At 48.7% G+C, this 26,890-nt stretch overlaps 2 protein-coding genes across 5 annotated transcripts in view; both read right to left on the bottom strand.

Moving 5' to 3' along the window:
• PAK6 (p21 (RAC1) activated kinase 6) overlaps nt 1–5,221 on the bottom strand; it is a 103,563-nt gene extending 98,342 nt beyond the window's left edge. Inside the window, exon 1 of one of the 2 annotated variants that reach the window (XM_075330332.1) lies at nt 5,170–5,221. The gene's annotated coding sequence lies outside the window, so the exon portion shown is untranslated. The remainder of the gene's footprint in view (nt 1–5,169) is intronic. The other variant, XM_075330333.1, reaches the window with a different exon arrangement.
• A 16,379-nt stretch (nt 5,222–21,600) lies between these two features.
• Nucleotides 21,601–26,890, bottom strand: part of BUB1B (BUB1 mitotic checkpoint serine/threonine kinase B) — a 106,118-nt gene continuing 100,828 nt past the window's right edge. For all 3 annotated transcript variants that reach the window (XM_075330873.1, XM_075330872.1, XM_075330874.1), the window contains 4 exons: nt 26,352–26,494; nt 25,735–25,903; nt 24,206–24,312; nt 21,601–21,884 (listed from right to left, as the gene is read on the bottom strand). In XM_075330873.1, coding sequence (XP_075186988.1) covers nt 21,701–21,884; nt 24,206–24,312; nt 25,735–25,903; nt 26,352–26,494 — 603 coding nt within the window. In that variant the 3' untranslated portion in view covers nt 21,601–21,700. The remainder of the gene's footprint in view (nt 21,885–24,205; nt 24,313–25,734; nt 25,904–26,351; nt 26,495–26,890) is intronic.

Below are 26,890 nucleotides of genomic sequence, written 5' to 3'. Positions count from 1 at the left end.
CGGCCGCAATGAGGAAGGAAGGAGGTGGGCGGGATGTTACGTCCCGCTCATCTCCGCCCCTCTGCTTTGATTGGCCGGCCTCTGTGTGACATTGCGGTGACGTCGCTGTGATGCCGAACGTCCCTCCCCCTTGAAGGAGGGATTGTTCGGCAGTCACAGCGACGCCGCCGACCAGGTAAGTATGTGTGACGCTGCGTAGCGATAATGTTCGCTACGGCAGCGATCACAAACAATCGCATGCGCGACGGGGGCGGGTACTTACACGCTCGCTATCGCTACAAATTGCTAGCGATATCGCTACCGTGTAAAGCCCCCTTTACTCTTTAAGAGTACAATCACTAGTGTGTAAATCATTTTTTTCCCACCAAGATCTACAGCTCGGTTGCAGGTCTCCTGACCCTGTTCAGTTCTGGTCACAAGACCCATAGCCTGTCCTGAAATTGCCATCCATACTGTACACAGACCCTAACATTTTTCAGCCTGATGCCTCCTTTCAGACATCTGTTTTTTCGAGAATAGAACACATACCTTTTCCGGTCTATGATCATGTCCACAGGTCCACGATTTTTTTGCAGACCAATTGGGTGCAAAGGAAAAAAAACTGGCATCAATACCAGATCAGTGTATGTCACAGATAAAACTCGCCAATACAAGTCAATGGGTGGGTCCATAAAAACAAACAGTACATGGATTCCATCTGCGTTTCATTCACGTTCTATACGTTTTTGATGTTTAATGGTGGAGGAGAAGCTCAGACTAGCGTACATTCTATATAATATGTGCCACGTTCATTAAGAGGAGTGCTCCAGGCGTTCAACATGCCAGTCTTCAGAAATTGAGGCATTGGTTTTTACATGTATTATGTCATGTTGTGTTTTACCCCTTGAAGTCAAAAGGCAAAAAAAAAAAAAATAGTACAAAAACCCCCAACGATCAAGGAGTTTGAAAATGCCAGACACAACCTAATTCTTTCTGATCATTGAGATGTGAAAATGTCCTCAATTGTTAGGTCTAAAGGCCCCGTTACACGCAACAACATCGCTAACGAGATGTCGTTGGGGTCACGGAATTCGTGACGCACATCCGGCCTCGTTAGCGACGTCGTTGCGTGTGACACCAAGGAGCGACCGCTAACGATGCAAAATACTCACAAAATCGTTGATTGTTGACACGTCGTCCATTTCCCAAATATCGTTGCTGGTGCAGGACACAGGTTGTTCGTCCTTCCTGAGGCAGCACACATCGCTACGTGTGACACCGCAGGAACGAGGAAACAACACCGTACCTGCGTCCTCCGGCAACGAGGTGGGCGTGACTTTAATGCGGCTGCCCCTCCGCTTCTATTGGACGCCTGCCGTGTGACGTCGCTGTGACGCTGCACGAACCGCCCCCTTAGAAAAGAGGCTGCTCGCCGGCCACAGCAACGTCGCTAGGAAAGTAAGTACGTGTGACGGGTACTAGCGATTTGCCCGTGACGCACAAACGACGGGGGCCCCACTTAAACCATCTTAAAGGGGTCTTGTCACCAGATTATGATGGCCAGTTTCCATTGTTATTTTATTCCTTCTGCTCCCCTTAGTATTCCGTTTTTTGTCCTGGTTAAATCCGCCATACGGTGCCATAGATATAGGGTCTTTTGCATTTAGTGCAAATTTCAGTGTCTTTTCAAGGGGGCGTGGCTCACAGTGTAGTAATTGAGAGCAACCTAAAGATACACCCCTTTGGAAAGACTATGCAAAATAGCACTATACAAAAAGACCCATATCTCTGGAATCATATGGCGGATTTAACAAAAAGAAAAAAGTGATTTTTCGGGGGAACAGCGGGAATAAAACAAAAATCTGGTCACTTGTCACTTAGTGACAGGTCCCCTTTAAGTGTACATTACAATGTTTTTTGCAGAATCCAAGCCTGCAGGCTCATCTAAAACTCCTTTAAACACTCCGGACTCCTTGCTTCATGTGCAGTACAGACCAAAAGTTTGGACACACCTTCTTATTCAAAGAGTTTTCCTTATTTTCATGACTCTGAAAATTGTAGATTCACATTGAAGGCATCAAAGCTATGCAGTAACACATGTGGAATGAAATACTTAACAAAAAAGTGTGAAACAACTGAAAATATGTCTTATATTCTAGGTTTTTGAAAGTAGCCACCTTTTGCTTTGATTACTGCTTTGCACACTCTTGGCATTCTCTTGATGAGCTTCAAGAGGTAGTCACCAGAAACGGTCTTCACTTCACAGGTGTGCCCTGTCAGGTTTAATAAGGGGGATTTCTTGCCTTATAAATGAGGTTGGGACCATCAGTTGTGTTGTGCAGAAGTCTGGTGGATACACAGCTGATAGTCCTACTGAATAGACTGTTAGAATTTGTATTATGGCAAGAAAAAAGCAGCTAAGTAAAGAAAAACGAGTGACCATCTTTACTTTAACAAATGAAGGTCAGTCAGTCCGAAAAATTGGGAAAACTTTGAAAGTGTCCCCAAGTGCAGTGGCAAAAACCATCAAACGCTACAAAGAAACTGTCTCACATGAGGACCGCCCCAGAAAAAGAAGACCAAGAGTCACCTCTGCTGCGGAGGATAAGTGTATCCGAGTCACCAGCCTCATAAATCGCAGATTAACAGCAGCTCAGATTAGAGACCAGGTCAATGCCACACACAGTTCTAGCAGCAGACACATCTCTAGAACAACTATTAAGAGAAGACTTTGTGCAGCAGACCTTCATGGTAAAATAGCTGCTGCTAGGAAACCACTGCTAAGGACAGGCAACAAGCAGAAGAGACTTTTTTGGGCTAAAGAACACAAGGAGTGGACATTAGACCAGTGGAAATCTGTGCTTTGGTCTGATGAGTCCAAATTTGAGATCTTTGGATCCAACCACCGTATCTTTGTAGAAAAGGTGAATGGATGGACTCTACATGGCTGGTTCCCACCGTGAAGCATGGAGGAGGAGGGGTGATGGTGTGGGGGGGCTTTGTTGGTGACACTGTTGGGGATTTATTCAAAATTGAAGGCATACTGAACCAGCATGGCTACCACAGCATCTTGCAGCGGCGTGGTATTCCATCTGCTTTGCGTTTAGTTGGACCATCATTTATTTTTCAACAGTACAATGACCCCAAACACCTCCAGGCTGTGTAAGGGCTATTTGACTAAGAAGGAGAGTGATGGGGTGCTACGCCAGATGACCTGGCCTCCACAGTCACCAGACCTGAACCCAATCAATATGGTTTGGGGGTGAGCTGGACCCGCAGAGTGAAGGCAAAAGGGCCAACAAGTGCTAAGCATCTCTGGGAACTCCTTCAAGACTGTTGGAAAACCATTTCCGGTGACTACCTCGTGAAGCTCATCAAGAGAATGCCAAGAGTGTGCAAAGCAGTAATCAAAGCAAAAGGTGGCTACTGTGAAGAACCTAGAATATAAGACATATTTTCAGTTGTTTCACACTTTTTTGTTACATATTTCATGCCACATGTGTTACTTCATAGTTTTGATGCCTTCAATGTGAATCTACAATTTTCAGAGTCATGAAAATAAAGAAAACTCTTTGAATGAGAAGGTGTGTCCAAACTTTTGGTCTGTACTGCATGTGGTTATTATCCCACATGATTATCTCCGTTATCATTAATGCCAACTTTAAAAACAAAAGAACCTATACTTTAATTTCCATTCTCTCAGGAGAGCTGACACCGCAGTCTGTATCCAGGTAATCACAGTCTGAATACTATGGTGTGCTCAGTGGTTATAGAGCAGACATGTTATTCTTTCGACAATGGTGTTAATTACCTGTCTGCCATTAAACGGACCCCTGCCTGTTAGCTGGTTACCTATGGCATTTCACAGTGAACAGACAAAAAACAACTGTGAACAAGAAAGGCTTCTTTACGGTACAAGTTCAGGAAATTTAATAGCATTCTGAGTCCTGATGCTGGGAGGAAAAGAACTTTATTCCTCCCGGCAGCCTCAGGCTTTCAGTCATAGGGGCGCAGCAGGCATGTTTTTAGTTACCGCTCTGTGCACAGTTAGCAACGTATGTAACCACTCTCCAGAACTGACTGATAGCTGGTTGTGTACTGACTCAATGTTAAGCCAGCTGTCAGTCAGTGCCAGGGCCTGATTACAACCAGCTCTAACTATGCACAGAGTGGTGACTGAAAATGCGCTGGCAGCGCCCTTCTGACTGAAAGCCCAAGGCTGCCAGGTGGAAAAGTTAATTTCCTTCCGATAGTGGGTAACACAGCCAATGTATTCCGGGTATGATGCAGGCTCAGCTCATGAGTCCGCATTATACACAGGTATCAGAATTACATTTTTTTTTAACCCATTCCTCTGATCAGTAAGTGCAGATTTCTACACTGAAATCTACAGTATTTCATGAGCTAAAATGTGTGCATATTTTCTCCACTAGTTCCTTCGATTTGTCTTGCAGAAACACATAAAAACAAAAAAAACGCAACAAGACATTGGAGGTCAGCAATTTTAAAGCTATCAGCAGGTTTTTGCTATGTAATCAGAGAACAGACAGAGACCCTGATTCCAGCAAAGTGTCACTTATTTGGCTCCTTGCTGTAGTTTTGTTAAAATCACAGTTTTATAAGGAGATTATCACTCCTGCTGCCAGGTAGTCCTCCATATTCATGATCTATGTATAACCCCGTCCTTAGCACTGATTGGCAGATTTCTGCCTATGCACCTTGTGTTGGGGATATACAGAGCTCAGCATTCCGAGCACTGCTGGATCTACAGAAGATAAAACAGGGATATTATCACCTCAGTAAGTGATACATCACTGGAATCAGCATCTCTGCCCCTCTCACATGGGACAGCAAAAGCTGGTGACATATTTAACCCTTTGTGTTACTAATTGATATTGAAACCGCACTGATGGTCAGTTTACGCGGCGGATTTTCTCTGCAGCATGTAGATGAGATTTCGGGAATAGGTGACCTGGTGATGGGCAGAAGTTGAGAGGCGCTGCCTCCCTACCACCAAATCCTAGTCTTCTATATAATATGAAATAACTACAAAAAAAGTAATAAATTCAATAGTCATAGTGTAACATTAATGCAACCAAATCCCAAATAATCCTACATAATTCCTGAGCGCAGCAACCGATAATTCCACATATCCCAGTAGATCCGGCAGTGACAGTATAGCAGGCTTACCGTGCTACCAACCTGGGATCTTCACCTGAACGGTCCGAAATGCAGTATAAGAACTCCAGAAACCGATCACCAGCTCGGACCCGGTTCTGTCCTTATCTAACGGGCGTCTGCTGATTGTCTGGGTGTTTCTCGCTGTCTGGCATAACACAGAGATGTAACCTTTTCTCTAATGTTCTTCCCAGCACAAATATTTAGTCTAACATGGTAACATCACATTTGTTCTGACAGAACAAATCCAAAGGTCAAAAGTTCTGAAACAATCATAAAAAAATGCAACTGTCAGAACATTTAGGATCCGAATCGTCAAAGCAATTTTGCCAGAATTCCTGCATAAATTGCTTTGAAAAATAGCAAAAAATGTTCCAAATTTTCCAAATGTTTTGCCCCGTCTTGCCAAAATGAGCAGAGGTGGGGTATGACGGGGGCGCAACCACACAGCTCGCCTAATTACTGACCGGCTGTGGTCTTCTTTCTGCCAGAAATCTTACTCCAGTCAAGGACTAGAGTAAGATTTATGATGTGGCGCACGTCACTCGTCGGATGCTCCTAATTAATTTTTGGGGTTTTTTGGTTTGTTTTTTTTCCCCCTTTTTCCGCAGTAAAAACTAGCTTGTTGGGTAGGAAAAACTTTTTTTAAGCATATTTACGTGGGTTTTACATTTTTTCCCCATTGCTTTGAATTGAAATTCTACAGATTTGAGAGAAAAAAAAACAAAACAAAACCAAAAACACACACTTTGATGCTTTAGGGCCGTTTCACACATCCGGCATTTTGCCGAATTGCTGGATCCGGGCACACTCCAGTACAGTATTAATACTATACAATGGCATCGCGACAAGCTCCAGTCACATGGCTGCATATGACCGGAGCTTGCCGCGATTCCATTGTACAGTATTAACACTGTACTGGAGTGTGCCAGATCCGGCAATCCGGCGAAATGCCGGATGTTTGAAACGGCCCTTATTTATGCAAGGAAAAATAAGATTTCAGGTACTCACTGTAAAATCTATGTCAGAGCTTTTATTGGAGGATATGTACTGCCCCCTTGTCAGTGGCCGAGCCGCGGTGGCTCGAGGGGGTCTCCAGACCCGGGGTTTCGCACGGTCACTCGAGTTTGGAAAAGGGGGTATATACAGGGGAGTTAGAATTTCATGACGCCACCCACGGTGCGTGGTAATGTGGAATACCACGGCTGCTGTTGGGACGCCCGGTGGCGGTGGTATAGCAGCAGGATGTTTAACCCCTCCATGGGTAGGGGTTTTGCGCCCCAGGGCCCGATGGTGTTGGTGAGAGGGTGCCGTTGGGAAGAGGAAGGGGTTCTTTCAGCGTACTCACTCAGTCCAAGAATACTGACACGGACAGCTTGTAAACCAGAATTTTGAGCACCGCTGCAGCCAGGAGGGAAGCACGCGTGGATCCGTGCCCTTGGTGTTGCTTGTTAGCCTGTGGCCTTTTTCGTGGCACCTTCTCTCTGTTGGACCCTATAGTATGGAACTCTTCGGGTCCCACTCACCCGTATGGCTAAGGGAGTGCGCTTGCTCTCAGGGTTCACGCGTTGGATTTTCTTGGACTGTTTTGTGGGAAAGTCCTGTCCCATCGGTGCACTAGTACCCAGATATTGGAGCGGGTTGGGAATGAATCTTGAAGTCTTCACCCCCGTCGGGTAAATTACCAGGACGCATGAAGCTACTTCCCGGCCTAGGGTCCACATACCCAGTCGTGCCCTGGCCCCTGCCCGGAGATGGCTCAAGGCTGCCGGCTGCCTTCCTCAGCAGTCCGTGCCCCTTGACACGATCCCCTGCGACCGGAGTTACAACTCCTACCAGGCCCAGACCAATGTCTGCCACCTAGTGCTCAAGGAGCCCTTCTCCTGACCTCCTCTCCCTTTCACCTTCAACACAACACTCCCATGACCTCTCTCCTTGAGAGTCACCGCACAACTCTTTTCCACTTTGTCACTTTCCCCTACCAACCCCCATATGGACGGCCCTATTCCCTTCAGGCCCCCCAATGGTGTGTTTGGTGGGTTCGGTGCAAAGTGTTCCTAGGATTTTGACTGGCTAAGCTGTTAGCAACACCAAAAGACCAGGATCCATAACCAAGAAGGAGTGGATATTGTGCAAAAGGGCAGATTGCACAATACCCTGTGATGACCTGATGGGCCAGGGCGTCACAGATACAGGAAACCATGGGTGTATGCTGCTGCCGCCATTAGGCAATAAAAAAAAAAAAGTTAGCTCCTTTTAAGTAGGATACATGCACCGACCGGAGCCAAACTGACCAGTTAGTATGAAAGCAGGAGGAGAAGCAACCTAAAATAACATAAAATACAGACCAACCCAACAGGGTGAGGGGTATGGGTGAAATAAGGTATGGATAGGTGCTGTGTCCCCCCAATGAAGGCCCCTAGAAAGAGATTTTACGGTGAGTAACCAAAATCTTCTTTTTGCCATTGCTTCATTAGGGGACAATGGAGACTATGGGAAATCCTAAAATAGTCCAAGGGTGGAAAGAGAGACTAGAAAAAATGAAGACCAGAGGCGAGATTCACAGGTCGGAAACCGGCCACTAGACTTTGCAAAACCTTTTGGCCCAAGTCAGAAAATTACTAGGAAAAAAGAAAAAGTATGAACTTGGAACAGGTAAGAATAGATAATTAGAAAGCAGCCTAGTGTTCTGCCTATTAAAGGCTTGACAACAAAAGATCCAGAAGGCCTCAGGCATAGGTGAAGAGTACCGGATCCCCAGCAAGGCCACTCTGTTCCTTGCCTGAAATGCACCCAAAATGGCGGAGCAGATCTAGAGACTATTATGAAGACTCTCTGGATCATGAAAAAGGAATCCGAGAGTCTCAAGCAAAGTGTTCTAGACAGAAGGGGTGTTGAGACACACTCAGAGCAGGAACAATATATCTTAAAGACCGGTCAGTAGAACGAGAAGGAGAAGAATGGAAATGAAAGAAGACTCTCTCCCCTGAAGGGAGAAGAATGAGAACAGCTTTGGGAGAGGAGAGGAAACCGGACGAAGGACCATCTGTTCAGATAAAGGTCACAAAGGAAGAGCGACAGACAGGGCTTGCTAGTTCTGAGACTCGCTCAAACAAGTGATCGTTGTCAGAAATAACACTTTCCGGGATATAAAGAACCAAAAGATAGAATGGCTTCAAAACAAGAGTGCTATAGTGCGTTCAACACAAGATGAGGTTCCACTAGAGATTTACCAAGCGCTTCCACCTCAAGCGAAAACTTCATCCATGAGTGACCAACTAGATTCTATGGAATAGATTAGAAAAGAAGGGAATTTTGTTACTTACCGTAAATTCCTTTTCTTCTAGCTCTTATTGGGAGACCCAGACGATTGGGTGTATAGCACTGCCTCCGGAGGCCACACAAAGCAATTACACTAAAAAGTGTAAGGCCCCTCCCCTTCTGGCTATACACCCCCAGTGGGATCACTGGCTCACCAGTTTTAGTGCAAAAGCAAGAAGGAGGAAAGCCAATAACTGGTTTAAACAAATTCTCTCCGAGTAACATCGGAGAACTGAAAACCGTTCAACATGAACAACATGTGTACCCGCAAACAAACCAATAATCCCGAAGGACAACAGGGCGGGTGCTGGGTCTCCCAATAAGAGCTAGAAGAAAAGGAATTTACGGTAAGTAACAAAATTCCCTTCTTCTTCAGCGCTCTATTGGGAGACCCAGACAATTGGGACGTCCAAAAGCTGTCCCTGGGTGGGTAAAGAAATACCTCATGTTAGAGCTGCAAGACAGCCCTCCCCTACGGGGAGGCAACTGCCGCCTGCAGGACTCTTCTACCTAGGCTGGCGTCCGCCGAAGCATAGGTATGCACCTGATAATGTTTGGTGAAAGTCTGCAGACTCGACCAGGTAGCTGCCTGGCACACCTGTTGAGCCGTAGCCTGGTGTCGTAATGCCCAGGATGCACCCACGGCTCTGGTAGAATGGGCCTTCAGCCCTGATGGAACCGGAAGCCCAGCAGAACGGTAGGCTTCAAGAATTGGTTCTTTGATCCATCGAGCCAGGGTGGCCTTAGAAGCCTGCGACCCTTTGCGCTTACCAGCGACAAGGACAAAGAGTGCATCCGAACGGCGCAAGGGCGCCGTGCGGGAAATGTAGATTCTGAGTGCTCTCACCAGATCTAACAAATGTAAATCTTTCTCATACCGATGAACTGCATGAGGACAAAACGAAGGCAAAGAGATATCCTGATTAAGATGAAAAGAGGATACCACCTTCGGGAGAAACTCCTGAATGGGGCGCAGCACAACCTTGTCCTGGTGGAAGACCAGGAAGGGAGCCTTGGATGATAGTGCTGCCAGCTCAGACACTCTCCGAAGAGATGTGATCGCTACCAGAAAAGCCACTTTCTGTGATAGTCTAGAAAGTGAAACCTCCCTCAGAGGCTCGAAGGGCGGCTTCTGGAGGGCAACTAGTACCCTGTTCAGATCCCATGGATCTAACTGCCGCTTGTACGGGGGTACGATATGGCAAACCCCCTGTAGGAACGTGCGCACCTTAGGAAGGCGTGCCAAACGCCTCTGAAAAAAGACGGATAGCGCCGAGACCTGACCTTTAAGGGAGCCGAGCGACAAACCTTTTTCTAACCCAGATTGCAGGAAGAAAGAAAGGTAGGCAATGCAAATGGCCAGGGAGACACTCCCTGAGCAGAAGACCAGGATAAGAATATCCTCCACGTTCTGTGGTAGATCTTAGCGGACGTGGGCTTCCTAGCCTGTCTCATGGTGGCAACGACCCCTTGGGACAATCCTGAAGACGCTAGGATCCAGGACTCAATGGCCACACAGTCAGGTTCAGGGCCGCAGAATTCCGATGGAAAAACGGCCCTTGGGACAGTAAGTCTGGTCGGTCTGGGAGTGCCCACGGTTGGCCGACCGTGAGCTGCCACAGATCCGGATACCACGCCCTCCTCGGCCAGTCTGGGGCGACAAGTATGACGCGGCTGCAATCGGATCTGATCTTGCGTAGCACTCTGGGCAAGAGTGCCAGAGGTGGAAACACATAAGGGAGCCGGAACTGCGACCAATCTTGCACTAGGGCGTCTGCCGCCAGCGCTCTTTGATCGCGAGACCGTGCCATGAAGGTTGGGACCTTGTTGTTGTGCCGTGACGCCATTAGGTCGACGTCCGGCACCCCCCAGCGGCGACAGATTTCCTGAAACACGTCTGGGTGAAGGGACCATTCCCCTGCGTCCATGCCCTGGCGACTGAGGAAGTCTGCTTCCCAGTTTTCTACGCCGGGGATGTGAACTGCGGATATGGTGGAGGCTGTGGCTTCCACCCACATCAGAATCCGCCGGACTTCCTGGAAGGCTTGCCGACTGCGTGTCCCCCCTTGGTGGTTGATGTATGCCACCGCTGTGGAGTTGTCCGACTGAATTCGGATCTGCCTTCCTTCCAGCCACTGCTGGAAGGCTAGTAGGGCAAGATACACTGCTCTGATTTCCAGAACATTGATCTGAAGGGTGGACTCCTGCCGAGTCCACGTACCCTGAGCCCTGTGGTGGAGAAAGACTGCTCCCCACCCTGACAGACTCGCGTCTGTCGTGACCACCGCCCAAGACGGTGGTAGGAAGGATCTTCCCTGTGATAATGAGGTGGGAAGAAGCCACCACTGCAGAGAGTCCTTGGCCGTCTGGGAAAGGGAGACTTTCCTGTCCAGGGATGTTGACTTCCCGTCCCATTGGCGGAGAATGTCCCATTGAAGTGGACGCAGATGAAACTGCGCAAACGGAACCGCCTCTATTGCCGCCACCATCTTCCCGAGGAAGTGCATGAGGCGTCTTAAGGAGTGCGACTGACTTTGAAGGAGAGCCTGCACCCCAGTCTGTAGAGACCGCTGCTTGTCCAGCGGAAGCTTCACTATCGCTGAGAGAGTATGAAACTCCATGCCAAGATACGTTAGTGATTGGGTCGGTGACAGATTTGACTTTGGGAAGTTGATGATCCACCCGAACGCCTGGAGAGTCTCCAGTGCAACATTTAGGCTGAGTTGGCATGCCTCTTGAGAGGGTGCCTTGACCAGTAGATCGTCCAAGTAAGGGATCACAGAGTGTCCGTGAGAGTGCAAGACTGCTACCACTGCCGCCATGATCTTGGTGAACACCCGAGGGGCTGTCGCCAGACCAAATGGCAGAGCTACGAACTGAAGATGGTCGTCTCCTATCACGAAGCGTAGAAAGCGTTGGTGCTCTGTAGCAATCGGCACGTGGAGATAAGCATCTTTGATGTCTATTGATGCTAGGAAATCTCCTTGAGACATTGAGGCAATGACTGAGCGGAGGGATTCCATCCGGAACCGCCTGGCGTTCACATGCTTGTTGAGCAGTTTTAGGTCCAGAACAGGACGGAAGGAGCCGTCCTTTTTTGGAACCACAAAGAGATTGGAGTAAAATCCTCGCCCCCGTTCCTGAGGGGGGACAGGGATCACGACTCCTTCTGCTCTTAGAGAGTCCACCGCCTGCCGTATGGCATCTGCTCGGTTGGGGTGTGGGGAGGTTCTGAAGAACCGAAGTGGAGGCCGAGAACTGAACTCGATTCTGTACCCGCGAGACAAAATGTCTGTTACCCACCGGTCTTTGACCTGTGACAGCCAAATGTCGCAAAAGCGGGAGAGCCTGCCACCGACCGAGGATGCGGAGGGAGGAGGCCGAAAGTCATGAGGTAGCCGCTTTGGAAGCGGATCCTCCATTTGCTTTCCTGGGGCGTGAGTGAGCCCGCCAGGAATCTGAGCTCCCTTGTTCTTTCTGAGTCCTTTTGGACGAGGAGAATTGGGCCTTGCCCGAGCCTCGAAAGGACCGAAACCTCGACTGCCACTTTTTCTGTTGAGGTTTACTTGCTCTGGGCTGTGGTAAGGAAGAGTCCTTACCCTTGGACTGTTTTATGATTTCAGCCAATGGCTCACCAAACAGTCTGTCTCTAGATAATGGCAAGCTGGTTAAGCATTTTTTGGAACCAGCATCTGCCTTCCAGTCCTTTAACCACAAGGCTCTGCGCAAAACCACAGAATTGGCGGACGCCATAGCGGTACGGCTCGTAGATTCTAGGACCGCATTGATAGCATAGGTCGCAAACGCAGACATTTGCGAAGTTAGGGACGCCACTTGCGGCACTGCTGGATGTATGATAGCATCCACCTGTGCTAAACCAGCTGAAATAGCTTGGAGTGCCCACACGGCCGCGAATGCTGGAGCAAACGACGCGCCGATAGCTTCATAGACAGATTTCAACCAAAGGTCCATCTGTCTGTCGTTGGCATCTTTAAGTGAAGCGCCATCCTCTACTGCGACTATGGATCTAGCCGCAAGCTTGGAAATTGGGGGATCCACCTTTGGACACTGGGTCCAGCGTTTGGCCACCTCAGAGGGAAAAGGATAACGGGTATCCTTAGAACGTTTAGAGAAACGCTTGTCTGGATGAGCGTCGTGTTTCTGGATCGATTCTCTGAAGTCAGAGTGGTCCAAAAAAGCACTTAATTTACGCTTGGGATACAGGAAATGGAACTTCTCCTGCTGTGCCGCTGCCTCCTCTGCAGAAGGGGCTGGGGGAGAAATATCCAACAGTCTATTAATTGCCGATATAAGGTCATTAACCATGGCGTCACCATCAGGGGCATCCAGATTGAGAGGGGCCTCAGGATTAGAATCCTGATCACCGTCCTCAGTCTCATCACAGAGAGACTCTTCTCGCTGAGACCCTGAGCAGTGTGATGACGTGGAGGGTCTTTCCCAGCGAGCTCGCTTAGGCTGCCTGGGACTGTCATCTGAGTCAGAGACTTCAGCCTGTGATGCTTGAGACCCCCTTGAAGTACGGATTAGTTCCAACTGAGGGGGACCGGAGAGCATAGACACAGCAGTGTCCATGGTCTGAGTAACTGGCCTGGACTGCAAGGTCTCCAGGATTTTTGACATAGTCACAGACATTTTATCAGCAAAAACTGCAAAGTCTGTCCCCGTCACCGGGGCAGGGTTCACAGGCGTCTCTGCCTGGGCCACTACCACCATAGGCTCTGGCTGACGGAGTGCCACTGGGACTGAACATTGCATACAATGTGAGTCTTTGGAGCCTGCCGGTAGATCAGCCCCACATGCAGTACAAACAGTGTACACAGCCTGTGCCTTGGCACCCTTGCGTTTTGCGGATGACATGTTGCTGCCTCCTCAGAGCAGTACAGGGTGTCCAGCCAAGAAGCGACCTTACAGTGCAACTATATATATATATATGGTACTAAGAAAAAAGTACACTAATATAACACTGAGGCACTAGTGGGGCCAGCACTAAAGTGCAGCTTACCGCCCGCTTAGGAGCGGGTGTGTGGTCGCCGAAATCCCTTTAGTCTGGGTCTCCCAGAGCCTGCTGCCTTTCCCCAGCCAGACCGCATGTGTAATGGCTGCCGGCGTCCTTGTGGAGAGGGGGGGGCGGGCCCTGGGCGTATACAGACGAAGAGCGGGAAGCCTGCTTCCCACTGTGCCTAGTGAGAGGGCTGGAGCATGTAAATAGAGCTCCAGCCCTCGGCGCTGCCAATTGAGCAGCGTCTCTCCCCTACCCTGATTGACAGGGTGGGGGCGGGAACGAAGCGGCGCTAGGCCGCAGAAGCCGGGGGCTAAAGTTAGAAGCGCCGCCGCCGTAAAAGCGCGGTCGGCGCAAAGTCCCCGGCGCACCACAAGTCGCAGCTGCGCCGCCGCTCCTGTAGCGGTCGGCGCAGTAGTTCCCAACATGTAACGTCACTCAGCAAAGCTGCAGTGACCTAACCCCAGCGCACAGCGCTACTGTCCCCGGCGCACTATAACGCTCAGCAAGCCTTGAGAGTGTCCGTGCCTGCCGGGGACACAGAGTACCTGAAAGTTGCAGGGCCTTGTCCCTGAACGGCACTCCCGCTCCAAATCCAGCAGGTTCTCTGGGTCTGTGGATGGAGCCCGGCCTCAGGGCTTGGGGGCCGGCAAGATCCCACTTCCACAGAGCCCTCCAGGGGATGTGGAAGGAAAACAGCATGTGGGCTCCAGCCTCTGTACCAGCAATAGGTACCTCAACCTTACAAGCACCACCGCGGGTGAGAAGGGAGCATGCTGGGGGCCCTAGTATGGGCCCTCTTTTCTTCCATCCGATATAGCCAGCAGCTACTGCTGACTACAAACAGTGGAGCTATGCGTGGATGTCTGACCTCCTTCGCACAAAGCAGAAAACTGGTGAGCTAGTGATCCCACTGGGGGTGTATAGCCAGAAGGGGAGGGGCCTTACACTTTTTAGTGTAATTGCTTTGTGTGGCCTCCGGAGGCAGTGCTATACACCCAATCGTCTGGGTCTCCCAATAGAGCGCTGAAGAAACAAAGACTTACCTAAGGCGGAGTCCTGACCTAAGAGAGAACTGAAGAACAGATAGAACTTTAGATCCGAGGGACAGAATGGCAGGAGAGGGTTAAGAGAAGAGGGATTCCCCGCTTTGATAGTAATCAATGACTTGAACGGAGAACCAGAACCACTTGAAAAGGGGGAACCAGGGAAACAGATATGGAAGTTTCCTTGAGGTGTCTGCGAGAAAGTAGACTACCTCTGCAAGATGGTCGATTATCTCCAAAGACACAAATGCTTTGGTCAATCGAAAACTAGAGGACGGAAGGACGGAGAGATGGTTAACCAAAAGACCACCAGACCTGGATACAAACAGAAGGATCCTTAAGGGCACGTGGAAGCCATCAGGAAGAAATTAGGGAAGCTATGCCGAACACGAATATGGGTTTGCTCCGGGGATGTGAAATTGTGAAAAAAAACCACCTTCACACATTGTACAGTCCATGGCAAGATACCTCCTGTGTAACCAGATGAGATAGGATTCCAGCTCTGTGACTGATGAATGTCACAGCGTTGTCGATTAGATGTTGAGGGTAACTCTAAAGAGGATCCTACCAAAGAAGGTGAGGAAGTGGCCAGCTCCGAGTCACAGAAGAAGGGAGAGAAGGCTTAATGAACATATCCGCAATCTTGACCTGTTGATACTAGAATAAAATTCCCCAACTGAGGAGACTTGAGTCCGCTATCATGATCTTCCAATGATTTGGAGGGTTTCTTGCGAAGAAAGAAGAACGATGTCACCAGGCCAAGATTAAGAGACAAGCGAGGGGTTTGTTATACCAAGGGAATCACTTGAAAGAAGTGGATCATGGAGTGGAAGAACAGTGTTCCAATCCAGTAGATGAGTAAAGAACTGTTCTACAGGAAGAAGGACTCATGTGGATCAAAACAGCATGCTCCAGATGACTTCACACCGGGTAGGGATAGGAGATGACTTTGACCTGTTGAAAATGATCTCGAACGAGAAGTGTGCTCTGAGGGACAAGAAGACTCTCACAGCGAACTGAAGAGTAGAGCCTTGAAACATATGTGAACAGGATAGGGAAGACAAGATCCTTTTGATGCAGATGATGGCTATGCCACTGACCTGAACCTCCTAAGGACACTGGGGAAGAGACAAAGTCAAAAAGTAACACCGAGAGATGACAGACACTTGGGCCTCTTAAGGTGTCCAGAAAAAAATAGGTGAAATGAGACATCTTCAAATCCACGAAATGGAACCAGCCTAAGGCTATGTGCGCACTAGAAAAGTGATTTTTCTCAAGAAAATTTCTTGAAACTTCTGGGAGTTGAAGATTACCGCACCTGCGGTAAGAAAATGCACCAAAACCATGGGAAAAACGCATGCGTTTTTTCTGCAGGTTGGTACCTGCGGTTTTTTATAAATCATGTTGAAAAAGAGAAAAAAAAAAAAGGTCATTTCCTTCTGATATAGATAGAGAAATAGATAATGGATAGATAGATAGATAGATAGAAGGATAGATAGAGGACAGATCAATGGAGTCCCTGTGAGCACACACTGCATTTCTCCCGAGCAGTAGTGTGTTCACGTTACCGGCCGTGGGAAATGCCCTGTAATTACCTCTCTGATGTCTCGTTGCGAGGCTGCATTCAGCAGTGTGTCAGTCGCGGCTGGATGCAAGAATCATAGGACCTCCGTGGATTATGCCGGAACTGTGTGTTTGGGAGGGGTTAATAAAGGGGTGAAAGAGGGGTTTTTTGTCTTTTATTTAAAATAAAGGATTTTTCGGTGTGTGTGTTTATTCACTTTACTTACGGGTTAATCATGAAAGCTGTCTCATAGATGCTGCCATGATAACCGGGACTTAAATGGCAGCGATCCGCTGTCATTTAACTCATTATTACCCTGATTGCCACCGCATCACGGCATCTGGAAGAGCCGGGGACACTCCGGGACTGCCGCATAATGCATGTGATAGTCCCAGGGTAGCTGCGGGCTGATATTCTCGGCTGGGGAGGGGCATTAACCCTGGCCCCCGCCCTGCCCAGCCTGAGAATACCAGGCCTCTGCTGTGTGTTTACCTCGGCTGGAAGGTAAAAATACAGCGGAGCCCGCGTTTTGTTTTTTTTTTTTAATATATGTCCGTTTGATTTCTTTGTGTATTCTATATGTCTGTGTCCGTGTGTGATGTGTGTGTATTCTATGTCTGTGATATGTGTGTGTGATTACTCTCTGCTCCGCTTCCTCTTCCTGTCATAATGACATCACTTCACTGCAAAACGCAGGCAGTGATGAACATTACCGCAGGTAAATCGCAGCTATACCGCACATCATTTGCTACCTGCGGTATACCCGTGGTATTTCGCGATTACATTACAGTGAATGGAGTGAAATACCGCAGCTACCTGCGGAAAAGAAGTGACATGCACATTTTCTCAAGAAAGTTTCTCAAGAAATTCTTCAGAAAGAATTTTCTTGAGAAAAAAAATGCAGTGTGCGCACAGCTATTTTTTTTTTCCCAAAGGTTTTGCTGGGAAATGTCTGCAGAAAGGTTACAAACATTTCTGAAGAAATTTCTGCAGCAAAACCGCGGGAAAAACGCAGTGTGCGCACAAGGTCTTAGTCCCACAGAGGTTATCCCTAGTATTGGAGACCCCATCCTGGAGGGCGTAGGGGGGACACATCAGTCTGTAAGCTTTAAATCCAGTGGGGCGGGCGTGATGCCCACCCTTAGGGCCAAGAGCTGTAAGTGAAAAATCCTGGGGGGCTTTCGCAAAAAAACAGACGTGTATAGGGGTGAACAGCAAAGAGATGACACTGATGAGGACTTTGTTCGCTAGGAGGATGACCGGTCTGGTCTATGGAAACAGGTACTATTAACTTGTAGCTTCTCGACTCTACTACATTTTGGTCCTAGACAAGCAACAGTTTCGAAAAGCAAACGAATAATAAATCCTCTGAATGTGAAAGTGCTTCTCTTGACATGGATCCACAGTTTGATAGAATATCGCGATAATGTTGAGCACTGTCAAGGGAAGACAACAGAGCTACTTACCCATATGTGAAGTCAGCGCTGCGAGACCCAACATCTCGTTGAAGGAACCCTGGAAGGATGCTTGGGGTCAACCAGCTGAGAAAACTGGATGTTAGAGCTGACCCTGTTAACCTCAGGAGCACACTTCGCTAGGAATACCGTATGTTGGTATGGGCTGAATGGGTGAGATCATGCTGAACATGAGACCTGATCTAGTCACCGGGAGGGAAGTCTAGAATATGGTCAGAAAATGGTAAAGGTTCTTGCAGGAGGCGAGTATTTGCTTCCATGATGTTCTGGAACCGGTTCCTGCTATGAAGAAGCTATCGATCTCATGTTTGTAGCTTGCAAAGGACATGAAGTGACCAAATTTTTCTAAGAAAGAAGCGGTAAGTACCGACTAGTAGGCAAGGAGTTGACACATTGACGTTGCTCAAGGTCACTTTGGTCGTACTGCGCGCAGCCATGAGGTTGATGGTAGATGGGGAGTAGGACAAACTGGATAGTGGACAGAGCACAGGACTGTTGCTGTGATTAGAGGCGGTTGTCGGCATAGTAGTTTAAGATCCGGATGCCATGGTTGGATTAGACCCAGATCTGAACAGAGGAGCGGCGCTGAAAGAAGGGACATACACTAGAGCCTTGGTAAAAGGGCGCCCAAGCTAGCAGCGAAGGGCATATAGAAAGATCCGCGAGATATCCTTTGTGCACAGAACAGGCAGTGGTATATGGCTAGGAAAATAGAGAGCTTGGCACTCTGCGAGCCAGAAAACAAAGCCCTAAATCCTATAGTCACACTGGTTTCTCAGGAAGGAGGGAGGATCCATTACCATTACCCCTACCCCTAAGCATGATCACCTGTAGCAACTTTGCACGGAAGGGATACCTAAAACCTGACAGATGACGGTTGCGGTACCATGCACCTCTATGCGGGGCTGTGGTGGAAAAAACAAAAACCTTACATATAGAAACATTGATGGCAGTGAAGTAAAACTCAGGGTTTTGTTTATTCTCTGCATATTAAGTTTTCAAGCGAGAGGGTGTACGACCCCTGTACATACTGACAGTGCCAGGAGATAGGGGTGCAGGCGTTCGGAGGAGAGCCAGAGCGACTCTAAGGCCAGAATCACACTTGCGCAAGTCTCGCATCGCAGCACCCGGCATGGCCTCACACTCTGCTGACAGGAGTGGGTCAGCAGCTGCATGTATTTCTATGCAGTTCAGATACTCCTGTCTGGAAAGTGTGCAGGCATGCCGGGTGCTGCGATGCGAGACTCGTGAGTCTCTCGCAAGTGTGACTCCAGCCTTAGTGACAGTCTACCCAATCCCGAAGGAGGCGTCCCTGCAGCCGAGGATGAGGATTCGGCTGGAGTCACACTTATGGCTTCTGATGCCATATACCAATGATCCCTGGCTCAGGATCTGCTGCGAGATTGGTCCGAGTGTCATGCGACTGTGCTCCGTTCCTGAGATCTGGTCACAGCTGTGGAGGAGAAGGCAGGACTAATCCCCCGTCTCCTCCATTATCAGCCTGTGCGTAATATCACACTGCAGTTGAATGACATCCGAGTGCAGTCCGAAGTTTCTCTCGCACCCATAGACTAGTGATTTTTTTTTTCCTCGGTCCGTTTAGGGCTGAGGAAAAATTTGCAGAACTGAGCTGCGACATTGTCTTAGGCAACGTTCACACGGCATTTTTTGGCGAGTTTTTTCCCTGACCAAAACCTGATGTTGTGGCAGGAAATATCCTTTGAGTCATCTGCGTTTTTTAGTGGTGTTTTTGCTGCAGATTTGGTGCTTTTTTCTACAAAATGGGTTAGATCACTAAAAAATGCAGCAAATCTGCAGCAAAGAATTGACATGCTCATTCTTTAAAAACCGGACCAAAAACACCTATATTTGACAAAACAGTCAGGAAAAAAAATCTGATGTGCGGTTGTCCGCGCATGAGATTTCAGAAATCTCAGACTTTGCTGGGACTGTAAAAAGCAGCTTTTTATTAGCATAAAACCAAGGAAAATCCACAGCTAAAAAACGCACCAAAAACTTACCAAAAAAGCCCTGTGTGAACATAGCATTACATGGGGCTGAGTGCAATGCCAGATTCTCTCACATTGCACTCGTGTGCGTCAATTCCGCTGGTATTCAGAGCCGCTGAGCCGTGCTGGATATGCAGTCACAGGCCCGGGACTCTGAGCAGTGATGGGGCCGAGCGGAAGAATGGTGGGGACAGGAAAGCGCGCAGAGTTACCGCGTGGTCGGGAAGGGCTGAGAGTAAGGCTGGTTTCAGACCTCCGTGTTTTAAGTACGTGTGACATTAACACGGATGTCACATGTACCCATGTTACCTTATTGTGTTTTCACACGGACAGTGTGGCCCCGCTATTTCACACGGAGACGCGCCCGTTTTTCTCCGGCAGCACGGGTGTCACACAAACCGCACACTGATGTGATCCGTGTGACATAAGTGTGACACAGACCGGAGAAAACACGGGTGTTTAAATATAAAGATGTTCTATATTTATCTGTATCCAGCGATGCTGTCTCCGGCTCCTGACCCCCGCTCATTATACTCACTGAATATTCACTGCAGTGAGCAGCTGGGAGCAGGAGCATCACCATGACCGCGCTGGAGACAGCACCGCCGAGGACAGCATCGCTAATGACAGGTGAGTATCCTGCCAGCAGTGTGTGTCTGCGCGCAGGGACGTCCAGGAGGTCATCCGATTTCCCAATGAACTCTGATGACCTCCTGATGACACCCCTACGACAACTGCGCTACAGCGAGTGTCACGATGGTGACTTCCAGGGGTGCATGAGAGTTCATTGGGAACCCTGATGAGTCCCTGGATGTCACAGCACAAACTGCTGTATACTCACCTGTCACCGGCGATGCTCCGGCTTCCAAATCCTTAGGCAGCTAATAATCAATGAAAATAATGAGATGGGGGGTCAGGAGCGGGAGGCAGCATCGCTGGATACAGGTAAATATAGAACATCTTTTCACTGCAGAGACACGTGTTTTACCCGGTACGTGTCACACGTATGCAGACACGGATGTCACACATGTGACCATAACCACGCGTGTGACTGGTACCTGATTAAACACGGATGTCTGAAACTAGCCTAACAGAATGAGAAGCAGCGAGCACGCCGGGAAAAAAAAGGACCGCGAGAAACCAGCACGCAAGTGATAGGCTATGGCTGCAGCTGGGGGCCTGATCTGGGGTGATCAGAAAGCTCAGGGGGCTAAGTTTAGAAAAGGTGTCCGCCAAAGGGCTAAAGGAGACATGGGACCGGAGGAGAAGCCCTGAAAATGATTTTGGGACCAAAGTAGATGAAAAAAAGAAGAGCAATAAGTCATGTGGGTGGAGACCTGAAACTGCGATCAGACCATGGCGGGTGGCTGGGGAGGGGCAGGGTAGGATGACCGCTATAGAAGGGGGGTGGGGGGGAGGGATGCTGCAATTGGAATAGCCACGGGTGGGATATTAACGGCCAGGGTATGGTGTCTTCCTCCTTTAGACACTAAACCTAAAACTGACCAGCCTGGTTGGGGAGTGTATCCTAACCTTTTTTGCATAGTGTAAGCCCCTTAGTGGCAGCAGCCCCCACACCCATAGTCTCCTGTGTCCCCCAATGAATTGATAGACAAAAAGAAGCAGCAGATTTCAGAAATGTCATCCATTTTGCTGCTATTGTAAAATTGCATTATTTCTTATGAAAAAAAAACCAGCAAAGTGTGAATAGATCCCTCACCGGTTGAAGTTTGCAGATTCTGTATGACTTGCTCCACTGGATGCAATCTATAGGACACAAACAAGAGAAGGCCTTGTGTCCAAATAGGTAAGACGCCATTGTACGTAGCCATGAAATGCTGCTGAAGGAAGCTTCGGCGCTGCGCCAATAGTGACTGGTCATATATCCCCCTCCAAAAAGTGTGCAATCAAAGCAAACACCTCATACATTACAGTGTAAAAGGGTCAGGTTTGGAGAAAACCTCCTTCAAAGAGTATAGTATAAAAAAAAACACAACAAGGTGTGCAAATCGTGTTTAATAGAAATAGCCAAAAGTAAACAATATAAATATCTTCTCTACACAAACATATAAAACAGACGTGAGTCGTTAGGGAAAAAAAAAAATGGATCAAACTAAAGGGTTAAGCCACATTTCTAAACAGATAAAGTAACCGCAGACTTCGTTTTCAAAAGCGCTGCCAATTAATTGTGCCGTCTGGTCCTTCAGCTCCTGTAGTACGCTGGCCGTGGCCCCGTGGCTTGAGTTCAGGATCTTTGAGAAGAAGGTGTCCCATAGACTTTGATTCCACCACCTGCAATAGAGCACAGGGCGTTATACCAGCGAGGAGGCAGATCCCTTCATCAGGGGATACAATACCCATGGGCTAGCTGCCACCTGGTGGATGACACCATTATTACAGCGAGGAGGCAGATCCCTTCATCAGGGGATACAATAACCACGGGCTAGCTGCCACCTGGTGGCTGACCCCATTATTACAGCGGGGAGGCAGATCCCTTCATCAGGGGATACAATAACCATGGGCTAGCTGCCACCTGGTGGCTGACCCCATTATTACAGCGGGGAGGCAGATCCCTTCATCAGGGGATACAATAACCATGGGCTAGCTGCCACCTGGTGGCTGACCCCATTATTACAGCGGGGAGGCAGATCCCTTCATCAGGGGATACAATACCCATGGGCTAGCTGCCACCTGGTGGATGACACCATTATTACAGCGAGGAGGCAGATCCCTTCATCAGGGGATACAATAACCACGGGCTAGCTGCCACCTGGTGGATGACACCATTATTACAGCGAGGAGGCAGATCCCTTCATCAGGGGATACAATAACCACGGGCTAGCTGCCACCTGGTGGCTGACACCATTATTACAGTGAGGAGGCAGATCCCTTCATCAGGGAATACAATAACCATGGGCTAGCTGCCACCTGGTGGCTGACACCAGTATTACAGCAAAGGGGCAGATCGACACCATTATTACAGCAAGGGGGCAGATCCCTTCATCAGGGGATACAATAACCATGGGCTAGCTGCCACCTGGTGGATGACACCATTATTACAGCGAGGAGGCAGATCCCTTCATCAGGGGATACAATAACCATGGGCTAGCTGCCACCTGGTGGATGACACCATTATTACAGCGAGGAGGCAGATCCCTTCATCGGGGGATACAATAACCATGGGCTAGCTGCCACCTGGTGGATGACACCATTATTACAGCGAGGAGGCAGATCCCTTCATCAGGGAATACAATAACCATGGGCTAGCTGCCACCTGCTGGCTGACACAGTTATTACAGCGAGGAGGCAGATCCCTTCATCAGGGGATACAATAACCATGGGCTAGCTGCCACCTGGTGGATGACACCAGTATTACAGCGAGGAGGCAGATCCCTTCATCAGGGGATACAATAACCACGGGCTAGCTGCCACCTGGTGGCTGACACCATTATTACAGTGAGGAGGCAGATCTCTTCATCAGGGGATACAATAACCATGGGCTAGCTGCCACCTGGTGGATGACACCATTATTACAGTGAGGAGGCAGATCCCTTCATCAGGGGATACAATAACCATGGGTTGCTGCCACCTGGTGGATGACACCATTATTACATCCTAAATGAAAATTGACTATACCTCTCCTAGCATCAGGCCTGTCTCACACAGCTCTGCTCGGATGTCTTGTGGGTCATGCTGGTATGCTCTGGCAGAGATCCAACCACCTCAATGGTGACCATTGCTTGCTGGATTATTTCAGCCATTAGTAAGGCTTTTAGGGAAGCAGTTGGAGGTCCCATCGTTACAGTGTCCCCCAATGAAGCCACCGAGAAATCAGGACTGCGTACTCTGTCTTCGCTGGAGGAAAAAGCACCCACCATTGGTCTCCCGGTTGGTTACTTAGGCTTTCTCTTGGGGTATAATTGGATTATTTTGCCTTCGTGCTTTAATCCTTTTGGCTTCTCACTAAATTGGCAAGCCTGGTGGTGCTGGCAGGCGAGGAGACCATTTGTATTGAGGATGTAATACCAAAGTCAGCCTCCAGGTGGCAGCGGACTACCCCAGGTTACTATACCTACCGTGTATCTCGATGAGAAGTAAAAAAATAACATATATACATACATATATACATACATACATAGGGTACATATATACATACATACATAGGGTACATATATCTATACACACACACATTATATATATATATATATATATATATATATATATATATATATATATATATATATATATTACACACATACACACAAAAAAAAAATAGGAAAATATTTAAAAATATTAGCAAATAAAAAATAAATCCATAAATGTGAGATTTTCATTATTGTACGACATTGGTGTACAGCTGGAGCGATGTCTGTCTAGTGATGCCAGTGTTCCTGTCTTTCAGGATGCTTGCTTCAGCAATCTGCACCAAATATTGAATATTCAGGCTGAATATTGCAGAACACACAGGTCCCCCCATACGGAATCTGGTTTACTTCCAGAAGGACTAAATTAAAAAAGTCATGCATTGTGTTTCATAATGAGTTTTTCGGAAACTGGATGTAATCTCACAATAGATTAAGACCTAAATAAACAAATTATTTTATAGGATTCACCTTGGGACCTGTCTTGTGATTTTCCATGAGGAATCGATCTGCTGAAGTTGAAGGGGGGCCTTGAAGATCATCAAATGAACCACGTTTGCAATACCAAGAAGATCCACCTGAGGGCAGCAAAACACAAGGTATGTGACAAGGTAGGTGAAAAGCTCAGCTGCATAAAGTAGGTCTATTATCATAATACTATTATTATACCCATTCATCGCTTATCTGCTGGATACAGGATAATATGTAGATTATAAAAAGAATACTGTATGTTTCGGACTATAAGACGCACCCTGGTTTTAGAGGAGGAAAATAGGAAAATAAAATTAAGCAAAAAATGTGGTCATGATACACTTATGGGGCGAGGATCTGCTGCTGACACTATTATGAGGGTAATGTCCCCAAATTCTCTACTAAGGTGCCGCATCCTGGTAATGATCCTCCTGCCTTGTATCTAATCCTCATCCTTGCATACATGTACCTCCATCCATCCTGCTATATACCCCCATCCATCCTGCTATATACCCCCATCTATCATGCTATATACCCCCATCCATCCTGCTATATTGCCTGTATGCTGTATCACACACAAAAAAACAAAACAAAAAAACAAACGTTTATACTCACCTTTCCTCGCTCCATGCAGCATCGCTCCTCCCCCTGCCTGTGGCAGCAGCAGCGCCGCTTGAGTGTGGAGCAGTCACCGGTCACTTCCCTGCAGCATGCGATGTCCTCCTGTCTGTGCAGGTCAGCTGACCTGTGTGACTAGCGGCGCGCACAGCGATGACGTCATTATTTTGCTCACCGCTCTCTACACAGGTCAGCTGACTGGCACAGACAGGAGGACATCGCGTGCTGCAAGGAAGTGACCGGTGAGTGTACCGTACTTATTCACTGCGTAGCCATGATCCCTGCAGCACCGCGATGTCCTCCTGTCTGGGCTGGCCGCGTGCACATGGCGATAACATCACTGTGAGCACCGCTAGTCTCCACACAGCCGCCGGCAGACAGGAGGACACTGCGGTGCTGCAGGGATCGTGGCCGGTGAATGTACCATACTTATTCACTGCTCCCTGTGCTGATGATGATGCGCGGGGGGCAGTGAATACAGCCGCACATGATCACTCCAGGCTGTAGTTGCCAGGGGTGATCACGGCCGGCTGTTAATTATGCGCACACCCCCCCGCCCACCTGTCAGCGCCGAGGGATGATGGGTGTGCATATGTAATGAGCGGGCCCACGTGGTCACGGCAGGCACTGCTACAGCCTGCTCGTGCCCCTGATGACCCACTCCACCGCAGCACCCTCATTCCCGGCCGCAGCCCTATAGTCAGACCATAAGACGCACCCCCCACTTTCCCCCAACATTTGGGGGAAAAAAAGTGCGTCTTATAGTCTGAAAAATACGGTATGCATGATAGGATATTAATGGCGCAGACTACAGTATGTGAGGCCAGAGGAGAGGAGGGCATAAGTCTGCCGATCAGCGTGGATCCCAGAGGTGGTACTGGGTCTGCTAAATCCCCCAAGATCGCATTTACCTGGTAGGGGGAGGACTGCGGCCTCAGAATCTGCTGCCCATGCTCAGTCTGTGCTATAGGAAAAGCTCTTGCGGTCAATGCTGGATACAGCCGCACGTCCATGCTGTGAGAGAAGTCAATCATCTTCAAGCAATTGTTCATCTCTGTGCAGGAGGAGAGGTCGAAAAGTCTGGAGGAAACAAGGAAAAAGGAACAAAAAAAAAAATGGAAGCATCCTTAGGTGGACATCCCTCCATTCTCTCTGGGGCTGCAAAGCTTTTTCCAGCAGTCCCATAGAGGATGAATGGAGCAACGGTCGGGCGTCTGACCTGCCGTGTTCAGCGACTGCCCCCTTCCAACGATCAATAAAATGTGTTTTAACCGGAAAACCCCTTTAAATTTAGGTATGACTAGTGTTGTACAGTGAGTACTGTCCGCTACTCGCATATTGGTTGCGAGTAGCTGGCGCAATGTAAGTTAGCGGAAAATACTCGCTAGGTAGCGAGTAACCTGAAGTGGATTTTTGGTACTCACCATAAAATCTTATAGCCTTCAGTGGGGAGCACAGATACGTCCGTGATGTTCCTGTCCCCCCCAATGAAGCCATATAGAAATGTGAGAAATAAAGGGGTACTGACCTGCCATCCAGCAGTAAAGTCTCCGGCCTCAAGTCTCCATGGACGATCTCGGCTACGTGCAGCTTCTCTACGAGACTCAAAAGGTTGTAAGCAAGCAGAATAGCAACGTGCTCCACCACAGGGTCGGCGTTCTCAAGTATAGCCTAGGAGGAGGAGATAGCAGACAGCAAATGACACAGGAGCCATGTCTAGTGTAGAGCCGGTGTCCCACTTGTGATGGACTCACACTCTGCTCACAGGAGCGGGCCGGCACGGACTCCTCGCACTCTGCTCACAGGAGCGGGCCGGCACGGACTCCTCGCACTCTGCTCACAGGAGCGGGCCGGCACGGACTCCTCGCACTCTGCTCACAGGAGCGGGCCGGCACGGACTCCTCGCACTCTGCTCACAGGAGCGGGCCGGCACGGACTCCTCGCACTCTGCTCACAGGAGCGGGCCGGCACGGACTCCTCGCACTCTGCTCACAGGAGCGGGCCGGCACGGACTCCTCGCACTCTGCTCACAGGAGCGGGCCGGCACGGACTCCTCGCACTCTGCTC

The sequence above is a fragment of the Anomaloglossus baeobatrachus genome, chromosome 12 (assembly GCF_048569485.1).
Source record: "Anomaloglossus baeobatrachus isolate aAnoBae1 chromosome 12, aAnoBae1.hap1, whole genome shotgun sequence".
Classification (NCBI taxonomy): Eukaryota; Metazoa; Chordata; class Amphibia; order Anura; family Aromobatidae; genus Anomaloglossus; species Anomaloglossus baeobatrachus.
Note: the sequence above shows the minus strand (reverse complement) of the source record. Positions and strands in the feature narration are given on the sequence as shown.